The 21,238-nt window shown below is 46.6% G+C and overlaps 1 protein-coding gene across 3 annotated transcripts in view; it reads left to right on the top strand.

The window, feature by feature from the left end:
* The window catches only part of smchd1 (structural maintenance of chromosomes flexible hinge domain containing 1), a 217,226-nt gene that overhangs the window by 56,924 nt on the left and 139,064 nt on the right, over nucleotides 1-21,238 (top strand). For all 3 annotated transcript variants that reach the window (XM_038809195.1, XM_038809194.1, XM_038809196.1), the window contains 2 exons: nucleotides 6,031-6,108; nucleotides 7,455-7,574. In XM_038809195.1, the coding sequence (XP_038665123.1) occupies nucleotides 6,031-6,108; nucleotides 7,455-7,574 (198 nt within the window). The remainder of the gene's footprint in view (nucleotides 1-6,030; nucleotides 6,109-7,454; nucleotides 7,575-21,238) is intronic.

Below are 21,238 nucleotides of genomic sequence, written 5' to 3'. Positions count from 1 at the left end.
GTGGTTCGGGCATGGGGATGTTTGGCTAGATCTGTATAATGGATGATGCCAGGGACAACGAAGCCCATATAGCAAGAACCTGACCAATTTTCCGGCAACCAGGGATATGCTTTATGTCCGCATATAAAATTGTATGAGGTCAAGTTCCCCTTGGAGTCCGTCATCATGATTCTAGTCGGCTCCCCCCTCCAGGGGCCGCCACTTGTACGGTTTTCTATTGCTGACCAATTAAAGGTGAAGAAGCCTTTTTGTGTAAGATTAGTTATGGGTGGTTGCCAAATCAAGGTCTGGTTACATTGGCTGGTACCTACCGGGTGGGTCCCATTGGCATGATCCTTTTTAAAACATATACTACCTTTTGGAAATTTAGCATACTTGGGGAGGATCAGGTAGGGCGGCTGACGGGTTACATTAAACTTCGGCCACCACCATCCTTGAAACCTGTTCATATTGAACCCGGCCGATCGCCAATCTATCATATCTTGTGTATCATTATCAGGATCGGTACGATTACGTTGCAGAGCCCATTCTGTGACCTCCTCGATCAAATAGGAAAGAGAGACCAAAGGAATACCCGCATGGGCATGGCTAGGAACATGCGTACATACCCAACAAGAGGAGACATTCAATTTCTTTGCACAAGTATAAGACATAAACAGGAATCAATTCACAGTCACATGGTGCGTTGCCCGCTTCCTCCTGGTAGGCGGGTGAGTATGAATAGTCTTACATTCAGGAACCCGTGGCTTGCCTTTCCTCGTACATCGGTAGTCCCACCGTCAAGCGTAGCGATCGCAGGTCAGGGATCTGCGGATAGTCAGGAACCGAGGCTTCTGCTCGTCTTGATGAATGATGGTGGTACAGGTATCCACCGGAGTTGCCGTCCATAAGGTCTCATCTGTGGTGCTGTTGGCACAGCTAAAGGTGTCCTTACGACAAAGGTGCAGAATTCTTCCGCCGGGTCCACATCGCCGGTCTCTAGTAAATGTAAACTGGATGGCGCTGGCGAGGATCACTAGTAAAAAGAGCAGCTTCATCGTTGGGTCCTGCTCCTATTCCGAGTAAGGTCGTATGTACCTAAAACTTAAAACGAGAGTTAATAATCACGAAAACTTCACTAGCTTACAGTGGTGGGTGTGAATCCACGCATTGCGTCCTTCAACTTTGGCTGCCGTGGGGTGGTTAGGAGAACTTGGAACGGTCCTTCCCAACTTGGTTCCAACCCCTTCCGTGCCCAATTGCAGATCATCACATGATCTCCCGGTTGTACAATATCGGAGCTAGCTAAGGGTGGCACTTCCTCTTGCGTGGCACGTACTCGTAAGTGGAGACTCTTTAATACTTTAGTCAAGGCTATTATGTAATTAGCCATTTCTGTAGTCATGTGGTGGAACTGGACCTCTTGGGGAATCTCACAATCCCATGGAGTGCGGAGTGCAGTAGGTAATAGTTTGAGCCAAGTGGCTCCAATCTCAGCTTGTAATTTAAAAAGCTTAGTCTTTAAAGTCTGGTTAGCTCTTTCCACTATCCCAGCTGCCTGGGGTGTGTAGGTGCAGTGTAACTGCTGTTTAATTCTTAGTTGAGTGCAGAATTCTTTATTAATCTGTCCCACAAGGTGAGGTCCATTATCAGAGCTTAAACGATAGGGAATTCCAAATCTTGGTACAATTTCATGCATAAGAACTTTTACTACAGTTGAAGCCTTATTATCTACAGTAGGATAGGCCTCTATCCATTTTCTAAACACATCAACAATCACTAATACATGCTTATAACACTGGCATCTTTCCAACTCAATGTAGTCCAATGGCAGGGTCTCAAAGGGACCCTCGGGCAATGGTGTTTCCCCTGCTCACAGGGCACTGCCTTACCAGGGTTATACTGCTGGCATATCAAGCAGCGATTGCTAATTTGTTGGGCTATCTCCTGCAGTCTGGGATGTCACCAGGTTTTTAACAATATATCACCTGTAGCGCGAGCACCACAGTGAGTTGCACAGTGTACACATTCGGTCACCCAGGCTGCCAAAGCATCGGGCATACATGTCTGCCCTGCTGGGGTGACCCACAGCTTACTTTCTTTATCATATGTACATCCCAATTTTTCCCATAACTTTTATCGCTAGCAGGAGCGTCCTCCTGTAGCTGGATTACGTCAGTAATGGTCGGCATAGGTTTTTCAGAGGGAGACTTGTTTTTTGAGCTTTTAGTCTGGCTCATCATTTTAGGCACTACCATGTCCTTTGACTTTGAGGCTTCTTTTGCTTGGTGGTCAGCCTGCCTATTTCCTTCACCTATTGGAGTTTTTCCTTTCGTATGGGCAGTACACTTTATCACTGCTACCTTTTCTGGGAACATAAGAGCTTGGAGTAATTGGGTTACTAGCTGATGATGGGAAATTGGGGTGCCAGCGGATGTTAAAAATCCTCTGTTCTTCCATAATTGTCCAAAATCATGTACAACTCCAAAAGCATATCTGGAGTCTGTATAAATATTTACATTTGTGCCTGCTCCTAGTGCGCATGCGCGTATTAGTGCGAACAATTCTGCTTGCTGGTCCAAGAATGGTGTTTCGAATGCTGCTGATTCTACTGTCTCCCCACCCTGGTTGATTATAGCATATCTTGATAACTGCTCCCCCCTTTCACTGATGGAAGCACTTCCATCTGTGAACATGGTCAGGTCTGGGTCGTTAAGAGGGTGAAAATTCAAAACTTAAGATTTGTAAGTTCCAATTAAAATGCATCTTCAACTGTGTGGACTGTTCATTACTTTAGCAGAATTTAAAAAGCCAGAGCTCACAGGCAAACCAGCATGGGAGTGTCAAGACATCTTCTGGATTACACACAAAAGCTTGTTGAAAGGGTTAATTGTCTTGCAGAGACAAAAAGGGGCATATAGTGGGTGGATAAATTGGAATGATGCCATTCGCATCTCGAAACTTGTTTTTAAATTTTTCACTCAAATGGACTGGGAGTAAAAATTGGAGTGCTGCCAAATTCCCGTTATCAAGTCTTTCAGGGAATACAATATGTTATTGAAACTCATGGACATATTTCATTTACCCATCTGTTGTTTATAAGTAATTCTGCAATCTCATAATTAAAACATCTGCGTTGTGAGACAGTTTAGTTTCACCCTACTGATGATTATTTGTGTCAGGGAAGTTTTAACCCTGAACTAATGAAACACCGGCTTGACCATATTTGTCATATGTATTTCAACTAACCTAACCTCCACTGAACACCATAAAACTAATATTTTCTTATTCTTACATACGTGATTATGCACCCTGATTAAAATTCCCTGTGTATCAAAATTTCCCTGGAAATGCCAATGATAGCTTTGAAAAGAAAAAATTTTTTAACTGTACTCAAACTATAATCTTTAAAGACAATGCGTAGACAATTTGAAGCTTTCAAATAATCACAGCTAGTAAAAAGTCAAGGTCTGAAGTCAAAGTCTGAATACAGAGACAGTGAATAGTTCAGAACAACGTTTAGATGCCTAAAACTCCCTCTCTCTGTCTGTCTCTGGAACTCTTGTCGCTCTTTCTCTTTATCTAACTACCCCTCCCTGACTCGCTCTCTTTCGCTGTCTCAACTTTCGCTGTCTCTATCAGTCTCTCTCTCTCTACGTAACTCTCTCTACATAACTCTGTCTGTCTCTCTTTCTCTAAAATGGAATCAGATTAAAATACTGAACAAAATTTTTCATTCTCCTTCGAAAACTTTATCTGTGTCATTCCATTTAAGTCAATTTCCACTGATTAATTTTAGAGGCATTAGCTATTCTTAGAGACGTATATTTCTTTGTGCAGATGACCTGCTTGCTGAAATGGTTAAATTTTTGTACAGAATCAAAAGTGGTGGAGAACTTGGTATGATGCCATCTCCATCCGCTATGTGACCGTAGACATTACCCATCCCCTCTTTCAATTTTCAATGTTCGTTATTTAACTGGTTTTTGGAAAGAGACATTACTGGATGTTTATTTTTCTTTTATTTCAAATGAGTTGTTTTACTGCTGAATTTATCTGGACGGCTTGAAACGATCTGAAGTTATTCTCGACACCACCAAGCCAGGGGACTAGCCCTGGTTTAACGAAGAGTGCAGGTACACATACCAGGAACAATACCAGGCATACCTAAAATGAGGTGTCAACCTTGTGAAGCTACAAAACAGGACTAGCGTGCCAAACAGCACAACAGCAAATAATTGACAGAGCTAAACGATCCTGCAACCAATGGATCAGATAAAAGCTCTGTAGTCATACCACATCTAGCCATGAGTGGTAGTGGACAGTTAAACAACTCGCTGGAGAAGGACGTTCCAGAGTTATCTCCATCCGCTATGATAGAGGAGCCCAGCACATCAGTGCAAAAGATATGGCTGAAGCATTTGCAACGATTCTCCGGAGGTCCCCAGCAACACTTCAGTCTTCCATCCAATTCAATTCATTCCAGTGATATCAAGAAATGACTGAAGGCACTGGATGTTGCAATGGCTGTGAACCCTGATGATGTTCCGGCAATAATTTTGAAGACTTGTGCGCCAGAACTTGCCTCTAGCCAAACTGTTCGAGTACAGCTACAACACTGGCATCTACCCAGCAATGTGGAAAATTGTCCAGCTATGGCCTGGGCACAAGAAACAAGGAAATATCTAACCTGGGCAGTTATTGCCCCATCAGTCTACTCTTGGTCATCGGTGGGCACAAGAAATAAGGATAAATCCAACCCGGCCAGTTACTGCCCCGTCAGTCTACTCTTGGTCATCGGCAAAGTGCTGGAAGGGGTCATCAACAGTGCTTTCAAGCAGCACTTAGAAATAATCTTCTCACGGACGCTCAGTTTGGTTTCCACTGGGGTCAGTATGCTCCATGGACAAAAGAGCTGAACTCCAGAGGGGAGAGGTGGGGTGAGAATGATTGCCCGTGACATCAAGGTAGCATCTGATCGAGCCCGAGCAAAACTGGAGTCAATGAGAATCGGGGGGAACTCTCCGCTGGTTGGTGTCATACATGGCACAAAGGAAGATGGTTGTGGTTTTGCAAGTCAGTCCTGGGACATCACTGCAGGAGTTCCTCAGGGTAGTGTCCCAGACTGAACCATCTTCAGCTGCTTCATCAATGACCATCCATCCATTATAGGATCATTAGTGGGATGTTAGCCGATGACTGCACATTGTTCAGGATCATTTGAGACACTTTATATACTGAAGCGGCCTGTGTTCAAATGCAGCAAGAATTGAACAATATCCAGGCATGTAACATTCATGCCACACAAGTGTCAGGCAATGAACATCTCCAGGAAGAGAGGAGCTCATCATTACCCCATGACATTCAATAGCATTACCATTGCTGAATCCGTCACTATCAACATCCTGGGGTTACCATTGATCAGAAATTGAACTGGACTAGCTACAAAAATACTGTGGCTGCACAGCAGGTCAAAGGCTAGGCATCCTGTGGCGTGTAACTCACCTGACTCCCAAAGCCTGGCTATCATCTACAAAGCACAAGTCAGGAGTAGAACATCGAACATAGAACAGTACAGCACAGAACAGGCCCTTCGGCCCTCAATGTTGTGCCGAGCCATGATCACCCTACTCAAACCCACGTATCCACCCTATACCCGTAACCCAACACCTATGGCCAACACCTTCCAAACCCACGACCACTACCATCTAGAAGGGCAAGAGCAGCTGATACCTGGAAGTGCCACCATCTGGAAATTCCCCAGCAAGCCACTCACCATCCTGACTTGGAAATATATCACCGTTCCTTTACTGTTGCTGGGTCAAAATTCTGGATCTCCCTCCATAACAGCACCGTGGGTGTACCTACACCTCAGCAACTGCAACTCACCACCACCATCTCAAGGGCAACTAGGAATGGGCAATAAATGCTGGTCTAGCCAGCAAAGCCCACACCCCGTAAATGAACAAATGCAAAAAAAATAGTATTGATAGCATTAGTAATTACTTTTCACATTCATTGCAGTAGTTCTAATTTTGCTTTATGTTGCAGCTGCCACTGGTGACAAGGAAATAGTTTCTCACATCAGTCAACATGGTGGCAAATGGCCATATTGGTTTAAAAAGATGGGTGAGTTTTTCATAAAATATTCAGTAGTAAGTTGTATGTCACGTTTCGTGATTTTTTTTGGCCATTTTCCATTGGTTATGGGACTAAAAACGTAATATTTTAAATTAAATGCCCACAAACAGCTTTTCTTAAAAATGCATATTTTTAAGGTTGTTAGATATGTTGAAATGAAATGGCCTTTCCAATCACAAAACAACAAAATATTTGTAACAAAAACAAACTACGAGCTTTTAGGATGCTCGAAATCTGAAATACAAACAGAAAATGTTAGAAATGCTCAGCAGGTCAAGGCAGCATCTGTGGAGTGAGAAACAACATTTCATGTTCTTGATTCTGTGTCAGAACAAGAGAGAATTGGGTGGCACAGTGGTTAGCACTGCTGCCTCAGTGCTGAGGACCCAGATTCGATCCCAGCCCTGGGTCACTGTCTTTGTGGAGTTTGCACATTCTCTCCGTCTTTGCTTGGGTCTCACCCCAAAACCCAAAGATGTGTAGGGTAGGTGAATTTGCCACGTTAAATTGCTTCTTAATTGGGGAAAAAAGAATTGGGTACTTTAAATTTAAAGAAAACTAATTGGTTTTAAGTAGGTACAGGCAGGGAAAGTGGTAGAGAATCAAAAAAAATGGTGGTCTAATGGTGGGTGGCAGGGGAGGTTAATGGCGAATGGGATGATGGTGTAAGACAAAGGGAGATGGTAATGGACTGAAGAAAGAAATAAAAGATAGGTTTAAATCCCTTTTGTCATTTAATTTCTCCTTCCTTCCACCATATCACAGGCCTTAGTTAACCAATAGCACACCATCTTGCATGTGTTGGAAACTCCTTTGATTCCTGTCTCTGAGCATAGAAAGATGAAATAACATGCCCGGTGGAAAGTTGGATTTACAAAAGAGAAGGTTGTGAGGTTTTGCTGAGGTTTACAGATCAGAAATGTTGGTGGATAAGTAAATGCCATGTTTTTAAAATCACATAAGTTAATGCTGATGTGAGCTCGCATTTATTTTGCATTTCATGCTGATACAATTACAGATTTTAACTGCATGATTTTGGTCAGAAAGTTTGTACTCCACATTTGCCTTTTTGTGAAATAAAACAACTCAGTATTTTAGAACTGCCTTCTAAGTGCTTGCTTCAGTAGAGAAATTGAAGAAGTACATGTTCTAAAGTTGTAAATGTCTAGTTCAGATCTTAAGTGTTTCCTACTGGTACACTTCAATTTTTTCAATTATTCAATGCCAATATCAACTCCCATAAAAGCAAAATGCTCAGTTAGCTTATTGGAGTAGACTGAATTTCATAGCTCCATAGTTTCACTTTGTAGTTCAGTTTCATTTTTGTTTTCCAGAAAATATTAGCAAACTTGGAATCTACACATTAAAACTGCAAGTAGTATTGAATGAAAGTAACGCAGATACTTATGCAGGAAGGCCTCTTCCAAGCAGAATCTTCAAATTCACTGTCACAGGTAAAGAATCAGTTATTTGACTTATTTTTTTAAAAGATGGAAAATATGCCATAATTCAGAAGTGTTATCATTAACTTACATTTTTCTTCTATTTGTACCTTGCCGCATTCCCCATTTTCTTTTGGTATTTTCTATTCTCAAAGTAAGTAAGCAAGATGTCAATAATGGAAATAGTGCAGCAGTTTTCAGGTGTCCAGCATTAGCAATATGGTCAGGAACAGATGGACTGCTTTGTAGAGTAAAGGCCCCTCTACTTGACCAAAATTTTAGAAAAATATCTAATTGTGCTTTTCGCTTTCTGTGAAATCCTTGCGTTTATGCAGTTTTAAGTTTTTTGTTGTTTAAAGCTTTGGGAACAATGCTTTTTTCACCAGAATTTTTCATACGTTTGGGGCACATTGGCAAAGCAATTCTTGAAAGTAGAATGTTAGTCTCTTAGTTTGTCCATGCATACCTGTACTTTAGAAGTCAACTCTTGATTCCACTTTATGAATGATGGGGCGGCATGTGGCACAGTAGTTAGGACTGGGGCGCTGAGGACCCGGGTTTGAATTGTCTGTGTGGAGTTTGCACATTCTACCCATGTCTGCATGGGTTTCACCCCCACAACCCAAAGATGTGCAGGTTAGGTGGATTGACCATGCTAAATTGCCCCTTAATTGGAAAAAAAATAATTGGGTACTCTAAATTTAAACAAAAATGAATGTGAGTGGCTCCCCAGAATGTCTGTCTTCATCTTTGAAAAGGGATATGTACACCTCCATGGAAGTAGGTGTATGGTGCTGTAATGGTTATGTAACTGGGCCTGTAATCCAGAGGCTTGGACTAATGCTCTGGATTTATGAGTTCAACTGTGTCTCTCTCCAGGCCCACTTAAATGTGGTTATCTGTTAACTACCCTAGTAAGCCAATCACTTGTATTCAGGATGACAATTCATGATCATTTAAAGGGTAATTGGAATGGACAATAGTTCTAGCTTTGCCAGTGAAGCCCAATTCTCATTCATGTTCAAAGAAAGAATTGTCAATGTAGTTGACAATGGCGGCATGGTCAGTATTGGAACTGACAAATCAGCTCACTTCTGAAAATGTGCACTTCTTTATGCAGTTACTTTCAAACTAGGAACTCCCTGATTTACAATAGGAGTAGACCATTCAGCAGTTCGGGCCTACTCCACCCTTCATTGAGATCATGGCTGATCAACTACTTTAACAGAATTTTCTTGTATTATCCTCATTTTTCTTGCTGTTTTTAATATGTCAAAATGTATTAGACTGTCGTGAACATACTCGATGACTGAGCTTCCAGAGCCCTCTGTGGTAGAGAATTCCAAAGATTCACCACCCTCTGAATGAAGAAATTCTCTCTCACCACTGTCCTAACCCTTATTCTGCGACTCTGTCCTGGTTGTAGATACTCCAGCCAGAGGAAACATTGGGCGCGATTCTCCGCCCCCACGACGGGTCGGAGAATAGCGGGAGGGCCTTCCCGACATTTTTCCCGCCCTCCCGCTATTCTCCTCCCCCCCCCCCCCCCCCCCCCCCCCCCCCCGGTCCAACTCCCGACACGAATCGCTGCCGCCGTTTTTTTACGGCCGGCAGCGATTCACAGCTGATAGATGGGCCGAAGTCCCAGCCCTTTACGCTGTTTTTACGAACGGCAAACAGACCTGGTCTGGCTGTTCGTAAAAACGGCGGGAACAACTCGCTTTTTATAACCATGGCACCGATTGGCACGGCAGTACCACGGCAGCGGGCCCGATGCCCGCGCACTATTTCTCCTTCCGCCGCCCCGCAGTATCCATTCGCGGGGCGGCTGAGGGGCATCCCGGCCCGCGCATGCGCGGGTTTCGCGCAAATACGCGATGACGTCATCCGCGCATGCGCGGGTTGGAGTCTTCCAATCCGCGCATGCGCGGCTGACGTCATATGACGCGTCTGCCGGCGCTAACTCCGGCAAGCGGGCTTAACGAAATTCGTTAAGCCCGTGATGCCGGAGCTTACGGCGTCGGGCTGCTAGCCCCGACCGGGGACCAGAATCGGTTCCCGGTCGGGAAGGGGCGTGCTGGCGTCAAACCCGCTCGGGTTTGACGCCAGCCTTACGATTTCTCCCGTTTTGGGAGAATCGCGCCCATTATTCCTGCATCTACCTTGTCAAGACCGAAAAGATGTTTGAATGAGATCACCTTTCATTCTCCTACTCCTTATGTCAATCAAGGATTCTCTAGACTCCAGACAATAAAGGTTCAGACTATTTAATCATTTCTCGTAGGATAATCCCTCCAATTAGAATTAATTTAGTGAACCTTAATTGTATTTCCTCACTGGCAAATACATCTGTCATTCGGTAAGGAGACCAAAAAGGGACACAATATTCCTAGGTGAGGTCTCACCAAGACTGTATATCATTGCAGTGAGATATATTTTACTCAAATCCTCTTGGAACATACACTTGCCCTCTTAATTGCTTCTGTTAGCTGCATGTTGGCTTTCAGTGACTCATGAGCAAGGACACCCAAGTCTCTTTGAAGTTCAACACTTGACAGTTTCTCCACATTTAAGGAATTATTTCATATTTCTCCAGATAGTATTCCATCTGCCACATTTTTGCCCACTTGCTTTGCCTGCCCAAATCCCTTTGAAACATCTTTGCGTCTCCCTCGCAACTCACTTCCACCTAGTTTTTTTTGTCACCTGCTAACTTGGAAATATTACATTTAATCCCTTTGTTCAGATTATTGATGTAGATTGTGAATTTCTGGGTCTGAGGATTGATCTTTGTAGTATTCCACTAGTCACAGAGATGTGCAGGTTAGGTGGGTTGGTCATGCTATATTGCCCTTGGTGTCTGAAGGCTAGGTAGGGTTATGGGGATAGGGCGGCGAGGTGGTGGTCTTTCAGAGGGTCAGTGCATATTTGATGGGCCGAATGGCCTCCTGCACTGTAGGGATTCAATGGAAGCTGAAATTACCCATTTATTCCTAGTCTATTTTCTGTCTTTTAACCAGTTTTTCAATCCATGCCAGTATATTTCCCCCCCAATCCATTATGCTCTAATTTTGTTTACTAACATCTTTTGTGGGGCCTTCTGAAAAGCTTTCTGAAAATCTAAATATACTACATCCACTGGTTCCTCCTTAATGCCTCCTAAACGATTCTGCTAGTGACATCCTCAACAGGTCTGTTAAACAAGTCCATATTGACTCTGTCCAATCCTACCATTATTTTCCAAGTTTCCTTTTATCACAGCCCTTTTAATAGGTTTTCGCCTTTCCCCACTACTGACGTCAGGCTAGTAGGTGTGTAGCTCTCCTGTTTTCCCTCTTCCTCCTCACTTAAACAGCTGTTTTATATTTGCCACCTTCCCATCTGCAAAGACCATTCTAGTGTCCAAAAATTCTGAAAGGTGACCACCAATGCATGCCACCTCTTTCAACACACTGGGATGCAGATCATCAGCTCCAGGAGATTTACCCATTTTGAGGTTCCATTAATTTATCTCTTTTTCTTTTTTCAAATAATTAGTATATTGAATCTCCTCATTTACACTAGTCCCTTGATTCTCTGTTATTTCTGGGATGTTATTGTATGTTCCTCTGTGAAGACAGCTTTGAGGTATTTGTTTAGTTCTTTGCCATTTCCTTATCCTCTATTATAAATTTTCCTGACTCCACTTGCAATAGACCCACATATATTTTTGCTAATCTCTTCCTTTTTAGATACCAATGGAAGCTTTTATGGTTGGTGTTTATGTTTCTCACTAGTTTACTCTCATATATTCTAATTTCACTTTCTTAATCTTGACCCTCCTGTGCAGAATTTTAAAATACCCCAATTGCTCAGGTGGGGTTTGGGGCAATTTTATAGGCCTCTTCCTTTTATCTTTCCTGAGACACGTTTGGAACACCTTCCTTTCTGGGTTTGTATGCATTAAAATAATGTTGTTTTGCTGCAAACTATGTATCAGTTCTTTAAATGTTAGCCATTGCCTAACATAGCCATATCTTTGAATGTAGTTTCCCAGACAACAATAGTCGGTCTGCTATTCCTATTCTCTAATGTTTTCCTAGAACTCATTTGGTATATGTTTAATTTTTATCAGCTGGTAATTTTAGACCAAAATGTAAATTAAGTTGATTCGTAAACAGTTAATGCCGCGTGATATTGCCATATTGGTGAAACTTGGTATGTGACTAAATGAAATGTTAAATAATCTATGAAATATGGATGCAAAATAATCTGTGTCCTGAACATCAGGTGCTTATCATGGTGCTTTATAAATACATAGTTTGGTTAGCACTGCTGCCTCACTGCGCCAAAATCTCAGGTTCAATCCCGGCGCTGGGTCACTGTCCGTGTGGAGTTTGCACATTTCCCACCCCCACAACCCAAAGATATGCACGGTAGGTGGATTGGCCACTCTAAATTGCCCCATAATTGGATAATAATCTTTATTGGTGTCACAAGTAGGCTTACATTAACATTGCAATGAAGTTACTGTGAAAATCCCCTAGTCGCCACATTCCGGCGCCTGTTTGGGTGCACTGAGGGAGAATTCAGAATGTCCAATTCACCTAACACAATTTGGGAATTGTGGGAGGAAACCGGAGTACCCGGAGGAAACCCACGCAGACACTGGGAGAATGTGCAGACTCCCACATGGAAAACCTGAAACATTAGATCTGTACCCCAGGTTTAACAACGAATTGTTGGCACTTTCACAATTCATAGACGATGAGCAACACATTTGCAGTTTGTGTGACATCGAGACTTGGGAGAGGACAATACGGTATTCAGCCCTAAAGTCGGGAGCCCTGCCAATCAAAAAGCCCACCAAAGCTGCTGAAGGGATGGGCTTTTTGATTGGCAGGGCACCCGAATTTAGGCCTACATACCGTATTGGCCCCTCCCAAGTCTCGATGTCACACAAACTGCAAATTTGTTGCTCGTCGTCCATGAATTGTGAAAGAGCCAACAATGTGTTAAACCTGGCGTACAGATCTGATATTTGATATATTTAGCACAGTGGGCTAAGACAGCTGGCTTGTAATATAGAACAAGACCAGCAGCGTGGGTTCAATTCCTGTTCCAGCCTTCCCGAACAGGTGCCGGAATGTGGCGACTAGGGGCTTTTCACAGTAACTTCATTGAAGCCTACTTGTGACAATAAGTGATTATTATTATTGTATTTCAAAATGTTGCAACAGCACTAAAGCTCAGCACCGCTGTACAATGTGCCCAGCAGGGGGAACCAAATGCTTTTACTGTGGCAGGACCGGACATTACGATTGTGCAGATTTTAAGCACAGTTGAAAGGAACAGAGAAAGAAACAGCCAGTTGAAAATAAGGGCATTCAGGATGAAGAGTTCCTGGGAAACATTTTTTTTTTAAATAATTTTTATTCAAATTTTCACATTTTCACAAAACAAATAACAATAACAGAGAATACTAAGAACAAAGAGAACAGGACCCCCCGCCCCGTATATACAAAAGAGAAAAAATAAATTAACACCCGTCATTGGCAAAGAACAAATATTCAACCCAAAACAAAACAGAGACCAAACCAAACCCCCCTCCTCCTCCCCCAAACCCGGGATTGCTGCTGCTGCTGACCTCTTTTTTTTTATTGTTCTGCCAGGAGATCCAGGAATGGTTGCCATCTCCTGAAAAACCACTGCACTGATCCCTTTAGGGCAAATTTTCACCCCCTCCAATTTAATAAACCTCACCATATCTTTGACCCAGGCCTCCACGCTTGGGGGCCTTGCATCCTTCCACGGAAGAAGAATCCTCCACCGGGCTACTAGGGACGCAAAGGCCAGGATGCCGGCCTCTTTTGCCTCCTGCACTCCTGGCTCCTCTGCAACCCCAAATATTGCGAGTCCCCAGCCTGGATTGACCCTGGATTCTACCACCCTCGATACCGTCCTTGCTACACCCTTCCAAAATTCACCCAGCGCTGGGCATGCCCAAAACATATGGACATGGTTTGTTGGGCTCCCTGAGCACCTAATACACCTGTCCTCGCTCCCAAAAAACCGGCTCATCCTTGTCCCGGTTATATGAGCCCTATGCAGCACCTTAAACAGTATGAGGCTGAGCCTCGCACAAGAGGAGGAGGAGCTCACCCTTTCTAGGGCATCCGCCCAATGTCCCCTCCTCAATCTCCTCGCCTTGCTCCTCCTCCCATTTACCTTTCAGCTCCTCCACCAAGGCCTCGTCTACCTCCTGCATCACCTGGTACGCTTCCGAGATCCTCCCCTCTCCAACCCACACCCCCGAGAGAACCCTGTCCTGGACCCCACGCAGTGGCAACAGAGGGAACCCTGCCACCTGACAAACACCCTTACCTGCATGTACCTAAAGATGTTCCCCGGGGGGAGCCCAAACTTCCCTTCCAGCTCACCCAGGCTCGCGAACTTCCTGTCTATGAACAGGTCCCCCAGCCTCCAGACACCTGCCCTGTGCCAACTCAGGAACCCGCCATAAATTCTCCCCGGAACAAACCGGTGGTTCCCCCGTATCGAGGCCCCTACCTCCCCCCTGTGCCGCCTCCATTGCCCCCAAATTTTGAGGGTAGCCGCCACCACCAGGCTCGTGGTATACCTCATTGGAGGGAGCGGCAGCGACGCCGTTACCAGCACTTCCAGGCTCGTGCCCACACAGGACACCATCTCCATCCTCTTCCATGCTGCCCCTTCCCCGTCCATTACCCACTTACGCACCATTGCTGCGTTGGCAGCCCAATAATACCCACAGAGGTTGGGCAGCGCCAGCCCCCCATCCCTGCCCCGCTGCAAGAACACCCGTCGCACCCTCCGAGTCCCATGTGCCCACACAAACCCCGTAATGCTCCTTTTAACCCGCCTGAAAAACGCCTTCGGGATAAGGATGGGGAGGCCCTGGAACAGGAACAGAAATCTTGGGAGCACCGTCATCTTGACTGACTGCACCCTACCTGCCAGTGACAGCGGCAGCATGTCCCACCTCTTAAACTCCTCCTCCATTTCCTCCACCAGCCTTGTGAGGTCAAGCTTAAGCAAGGCCCACCAGCTCCTGGCCACCTGAACCCCCAAGTACCTGAAGCTCCTCTCCGCCCTTTTCAGTGGGAGCCTACCAATCCCCCCTCCTGGTCCCCCGGGTGCACCACAAACATCTCGTTCTTCCCAAAGTTGAGCTTATACCAAATTCCCGGAGAATCCCCATCACCACCGGTATTTCCCCCCACCGGGTCCACCACATACAACAATAGGTCGTCCGCATAGAGCGACACTCTGTGCTCTTCCCCACCCCGGACCAGCCCCCTCCAATTCCCCGACTCCCTCAGCGCCATAGCCAGGGGTTCGATTTCCAGCGCAAAAAGTAGGGGGGACAGGGGACACCCCTGCCTCGTCCCTCGGTATAGTCGAAACTACTCCGACCTCCTCTTGTTCGTGGCCACGCTCGCCATCGGGGCCTTGTACAACAGCCCCACCCAACTGACAAACCCCTCCCCAAACTCGAACCTTTCCAGGACCTCCCACAAGTACCCCCACTCGACCCTATCAAAGGCCTTCTCCGCATCCAGCGCCACCACTATCTCCGCCTCCCCTTCCACCGCCGGCATCATGATAACGTTCAAGAGCCTCCGTATATTAGTGTTCACAAACTCCGTTTGATCCTCGTGGATAACCTGCGGCACACAGTCCTCTATCCTCGTGGCTAAGATCTTTGCCAACAACTTGGCGTCCACATTCAAAAGTGAGATCGGCCTGTACGACCCACACTGCAGGAGAGCCTTGTCTCGCTTGAGAATCAAGGAGATCAGCGCCCGAGACATCGTCGGGGGCAAAGCCCCCCCCCCCCCCCCCCCCCCCCCCCCCCCCTCCCTCCCTCCCTTGCCTCGTTAAAGGTCCTAACCAATAGGGGGCCCAGCAGGTCTGCATACGTCTTGTAAAATTCAACCGGGAACCCATCCGGCGCCTTCCCCGACTGCATGTTCCCTATCCCTTTGACCAGCTCCTCAAACTCAACTGGTGCCCCCAGACCTTCCACCCGTCCCTCCTCCACCCTCGGAAATCTCAGCCGGTCCAAAAAGCGCCTCCTCCGCCGGAGGTTCTGACCGATATAGTCCCTCATAAAAGTCCCTGAAGACCCCATTAAGGTCTACCCCCTCCGCACCACATTTCCTCCCCGATCCTTAACTCCACCAATCTCCCTAGCCGCATCCCGCTTACGAAGCTTGTGTGCCAGCATCCTGCTCGCCTTCTCCCCATATTCGTACATCGCACCCTGTGCCTTTCTCCACTGAGCGTCCGCCTTTCTGGTGGTCAACAAGTCGAACTCAGCCTGGAGGCTGCGCCGCTCCCTTAGCAATCCCTCCTCCGGGGCCTCCGCGTACCTCCTGTCCACCCTCACCATCTTCCCCACCAATCTCTCCCTCTCTCTCTCTGCTCCCCTCTCTCCCTATGGGCCCGAATGGAGATCAACTCCCCCCGAACCACCGCCTTCAGCACCTACCAGACCGTCCCCACTCGGACCTCCCCATTATCGTTGGCCTCTAAATACCTCTCGATACAGCCTCGAACCCGCCCCCTCACCTCCTCGTCTGCCAGCAGCCCCACCTCCAAGCGCCACAACGGCCGCTGGTCCCTCTCCTCCCCAGCCCAAGGCCCACCCTATGCGAGGCATGGTCAGAAATGGCTATTGCCGAATACTCAGCGTCTGCTACCCTCGCAATCAGCGCCCTACTCATAACGAAAAAAATCGATCCGGGAATAGGCCTTATGCACATGGGAGAAGTATGAAAATTCCCTGGCCCTCGGCCTCGCGAACCTCCATAGATCCACCCCTCCCATCCAGCACCGTGTTGAAATCCCCCCCCCCGCCTCCAAATCTGGAATCCGGCCCAACATGCGCCGCATAAAACCCACATCATCCCAATTCGGGGCGTATACATTGACCAGCACCACCCGCTCCCCCTGTAGCTTGCCGCTCACCATCACATACCTCCCGCCGCTGTCTGCCACCACACTCGACGATTCAAACGACACCCTCTCCCCCCCCCCCCCCCCCCCCCCCAGTTTTTGCATCCAGCCCCGAATGAAACACTTGGCCCACCCACCCCTTTCTCAACCTAACCTGATCCGCCACCTTCAGGTGCGTCTCCTGAAGCATGGCCACGTCCGCCTTCAGCCCCCTCAGGTGCGCGAACACGCGGGGCCGTTTGACCGGCCCATTCAGTCCCCTCAAATTCCAGGTGATCAGCCGGATCGGAGGGCCACCTATCCCCGTCGACTAGCCATCACCCTTCCGTAATCCGCCACGTGCCCACGCCCCCGTTCAGCCCGTTCCCCACAGCGACAGACCCCCATCCCGACCCCCTCTACCCGCTCCAGCTCCCTCTTGGTCATTCCAGCAGCAACCCAGTAACCCCCCCCCCCAACACCCCCACCAAGCTAGGGCACCCCCTAGCTGCGTAACTCCTTCCATTATACTTCCGTAAGTCAGCCGACTCCTGCTGACCCTGGCTGCTCCTGCCACCCCAATGACCCTCCCCAGTGTCCCACAACCATTCCCCCAATGTCGACCCCGCCCCCTGCTTCTCCAGCGCAGGAGAAAAGCCCGCGCTTCCATCCCAAGCCCCGCCCACAACCCAAAACGCGGGAAGACAGGCACCTGACCCAACAGGGCTTCAAACCCCACCCAAACTCTCAACCAGTGAAATAATAAAATAAAAATCCCAACATGATATGATAAAACACCCAAGTAAACAGATAACGGTCCCGAAAAGCAGAAAAGAAAAAAGCAGAACAGCAAAAAACGTTGTCCAATAGAACCAATAAAGCGAAAGGATATCAAGGAGGACAAAGCCTACGGGCTGTGTACAACGTTCCCCAGCCCCCAGTTCAAGTCCAGCTTCTCTTTCTGGACAAAAGTCCAGGCCTCCCCCGGGGAGTCAAAATAAAGTTGGCGGTCTTTATAAGTGACCCACAGGCGTGCTGGCTGTAACAGACCAAACTTGACCCCCTTCTTGTGGAGCACTGCCTTTGCCTGGTTAAACCCAGCCCTTCTCTTCGCCACCTCCGCACTCCAGTCCTGGTAGATCCTGATCTCCGTATTCTCCGACTTGCTACTCCTCTCCCTCTTCGCCCAACGAAGCACACAATCACGGTCGACCAAGCGTTGAAAGCGGACCAACACCGCCCTGGGCGGCTCGTTCGGCCTGGGCTTCCGCAGCAGCACCCAATAGGCATCCTCCAGCTCCAGAGGTCCCCGGAACGACCCCACACCCATCAACAAGTTCAGCATCAGGACCACGTAGGCCCCCAAATCAGAACCTTCCAGCCCCTCCGGGAGGCCCAAAATCCGCAGGTTCTTCCGGCGGGAACGGTTCTCCATCTCCTCCATCCTTGCCAACCATTTCTTGTGAAGTGCTTCGTACAACTCCACCTTCACCGGCAGGCCCAGGAGTTCGTCCTCGTTCTCCGAAGCCTTCTGCTGCAACTCCCAAATCTCCGCAGCCTGAGCCATCTGAGTCGCCCCGAGCCTGTCCAGCGATGCCTTAAATGGCTCCAGGATCTCAGCTTTTAGTTCCTGGAAGGAGTGCAGCAGCAGCTCCTGCTGCTCCCGCGCCCACTGCTGCCTTGCTGCCGGTTCCCCGCCCGCCGCCATCTTGTCCTTTCTGCCTCGCACCTTCTTTTGCTGTAAAGTCGATTTTCTGGTCGCTCCTCTTCTAGTCCAGCCCATCCACAGGCTGCCAAGCACAGAGGCTGCGTTCCCATCCGGGGAAAAGTTAAAAGAGCCCGAAAGTCCAAAAATAGCGGGAGCTACCGAACGTGCGGCTTAGCACTGCATCGCCGCAACCGGAAGTTCCCAGTTCCTGGGAAACATAAAGGACCCCAGTAAGCAATTCTGGTCCAGAATTTAAACTGCAGTCATGGGGGAAGATTTCCGGTCCTGTCTGCTGGCGGGTTGGAAACTTTTGATGGATCATTTAAAGGTCCATTGACCTCGGGCGGGGATTTCTGGTTTTGGCAGGTGGGTGCCACTGGAAAATCCAGCCCCATGGTCTTGTCAGACAAACTGCATTGGCTCAATGTGGATATACAGCCGTCAAAAATAGTTACCGGGCAGGAGACACAGACCTTCAAAATGAAGATCATTCAGACCCTTAAATATAAAGGCAAAGTAATTCATGACCTAGCCTCTACAGCCCTCTGCAGTAAAGAATTCCACAGATTCACTATCCTCAGAAGAAATAATCTGTCTTAAATGGGCGACCCTTACTCTGAGATTACGCCAAGAATAGGTGGGAAGGCAAGTAGTGAGGATGACACAAGAGTCTACAAAGAGATACAGACAGGCTAAGTGAGTAGGCAAAAACTTGGCAGATGGAATATAATGTAGGAAAATGCGAAGTAATGCACTTTGACAGGAAGAATAAAGGAACTGAATACTACTTAAATGGAGAAAGACTACAGAAAATTGCAGCACAGTGGTTTGGGGATCCTTGTGCGTAAATCACAAAAATCTAGTATGCAAATTCGGGTAACCTGGAAGGTAAATGGAATATTAGCCTTTATTTCAAAGGAAGGTAAAAGTAAGGAAGTCTTGTTAAAACTAAATAAGGCTAGTTAGACCACACCTGGAATATGGTGAGCAGTTTTGGACCCCTTATACAAGGAAAGATATATTGGCATTGGTTCACTAGGTTGATCTTGGTAAGAAGTCTTACAACACCAGGTTAAAGTCCAACATGTTTGTTTCAAACACTAGCTTTCGGAGCACTGAGATATGTTCCAGAAACATATATATATATATAGACTGTTGTTGAAAACTCACCACTATTCTTAGAATACCATTCCAAATGGTGAACAGGGATTCTCACTCCCTGACTCCTTCAGGCTTCGGTGGGTCCTATTCAGGTCAAACTATATTTTCAAGTTATCCCCCGGTATAACCCATACCTTCACAGAAGATTTCATCTACTTACCAATTAGTCGCATCGATCCTGGGTCCCGCATTGCTAAGTAAATAAAGTAGATTTAGGAATAACCACTGTTTCAGGTTAAATTAAGTTATTTATTATTATATTTTTTCTTTTAAAAGCTGCAATCACTGTCTTTACAGAAAGGTAAAAAGATCTTGCTTATGGATCCTTCTGGTTGGTTGAAGGGACCTTCAGGCCCAACTTGACAATCAATCTTTTTAAAATCTGGTCTTTAGATGTATTCGCTGGTTAGCTCGGTTGCTATGTCCTATCTTCTCCATGTATCGAGCTGAGAGAGCTGGATCTGCTGACTGTCTCTGAGCTGACTCTGCCTCCTCTTTAAATTCTGGCCCTCCTTAGATGTATTAGCTGTTTTAGCTCGGCTACAAGGCTCTGTCCCTTTCCCATGACCAAGCTGACTCTGAGCTGCTTGTTCCTTCTCTGCTTCTGAGTTCTGGTAGTTCCTGCTCTGGTCTCTGGGTTTATGTTCTCTTTCTAAGTTATTAAGTTTTTATGACTTTATTGTAAAGTAACTTTTATTTCACTTGGATTGAAAAGGGAGATTTTTCGAACACGACCAAGTATTCATTAAAAAAAAAATTTAGAGTATTATTTTTTTCCAATTAAGGGGCAATTTAGCATGGCTGATCCACCTAACCTGCACATCTTTGGGTTATGGGGGTGAAACCCACGCAAACACAGGGAGAATGTGCAAACTCCACACGGACAGTGACCCAGAGCCGGGATCGAACCTGGGATCTCGGCGCTTTAAGGCTGCAGGGCTAACCCACTGCGCCACCGTGCTGCCCCCAAGTATTCATTTTAACATGACCTCACCTCTCAGGTCTCTGATTACATTGTTTCCTTTGTGATGTTCAAAGTTCCTTTGTGATATTCAAAAATGCTTTGGTTTCAATAGAGGTGTGAATTTTGGTTTTGTTCCTGTCATTTCTGTAGTTTCATTTTCCAATTGTGTCCCCAGCTCATAATTTTGACTTTGATTTTGGCTTGAAATTATGTTCCGCCGAGCAGAAACTTATAGCAAAATTCCGCACACGAGTGCGGCCTCAACCGGGACCTGCGATTCATGTCACATTACATTCATCCCCTACCATCTGGCCTTGGCTTGCGAAATCCTACCAACTGTCCTGGCTTGAGACAATTCACACCTCTTTAACCTGGGGTTACCCCTATCTCTGGATCTGTAAAGACTTAATTACCTGCAAATGTTCACATTCTAAGCATTGTCTGGCATCTTTGAATTTGTCTATATATAGGTTTCTGGATACCTCTTAATTCACCTGAGGAAGGAGCAGTGCTCCGAAAGCTAGTGTTTGAAACAAACATGTTGGACTTTAACCTGGTGTTGTAAGACTTCTTACTGTGCTCACCCTAGTCCAACGCCAGCATCTCTACATCCAGTTGATCTTGGGTATGGAGGGGTTGAGTACTTTGGGCCTGTACTCATTGGGGTTTAGAAGAATGAGATGCAAGCTTATAGCGACACATAGGATTCTCAGGAGGCCTGACAGGGTAGATGCTAAGAAGTTGTATTCCCCCTGTGGGAGAGTCCAGGACCTGAGGGCAACCCTTTGAATAAGGGATCGCCCATTTAAGACAGATAATTTCTTTTGAGGATAGTGAATCTGTGTGGAATTCTTTACCGCAGAGGGCTGTAGAAGCTAGGTCATT

Source organism: Scyliorhinus canicula, chromosome 10, assembly GCF_902713615.1.
Source record: "Scyliorhinus canicula chromosome 10, sScyCan1.1, whole genome shotgun sequence".
Classification (NCBI taxonomy): Eukaryota; Metazoa; Chordata; class Chondrichthyes; order Carcharhiniformes; family Scyliorhinidae; genus Scyliorhinus; species Scyliorhinus canicula.
The sequence above is the reverse complement of the archived record's forward strand: the minus strand, read 5'-3'. Positions and strand labels throughout refer to the sequence as shown.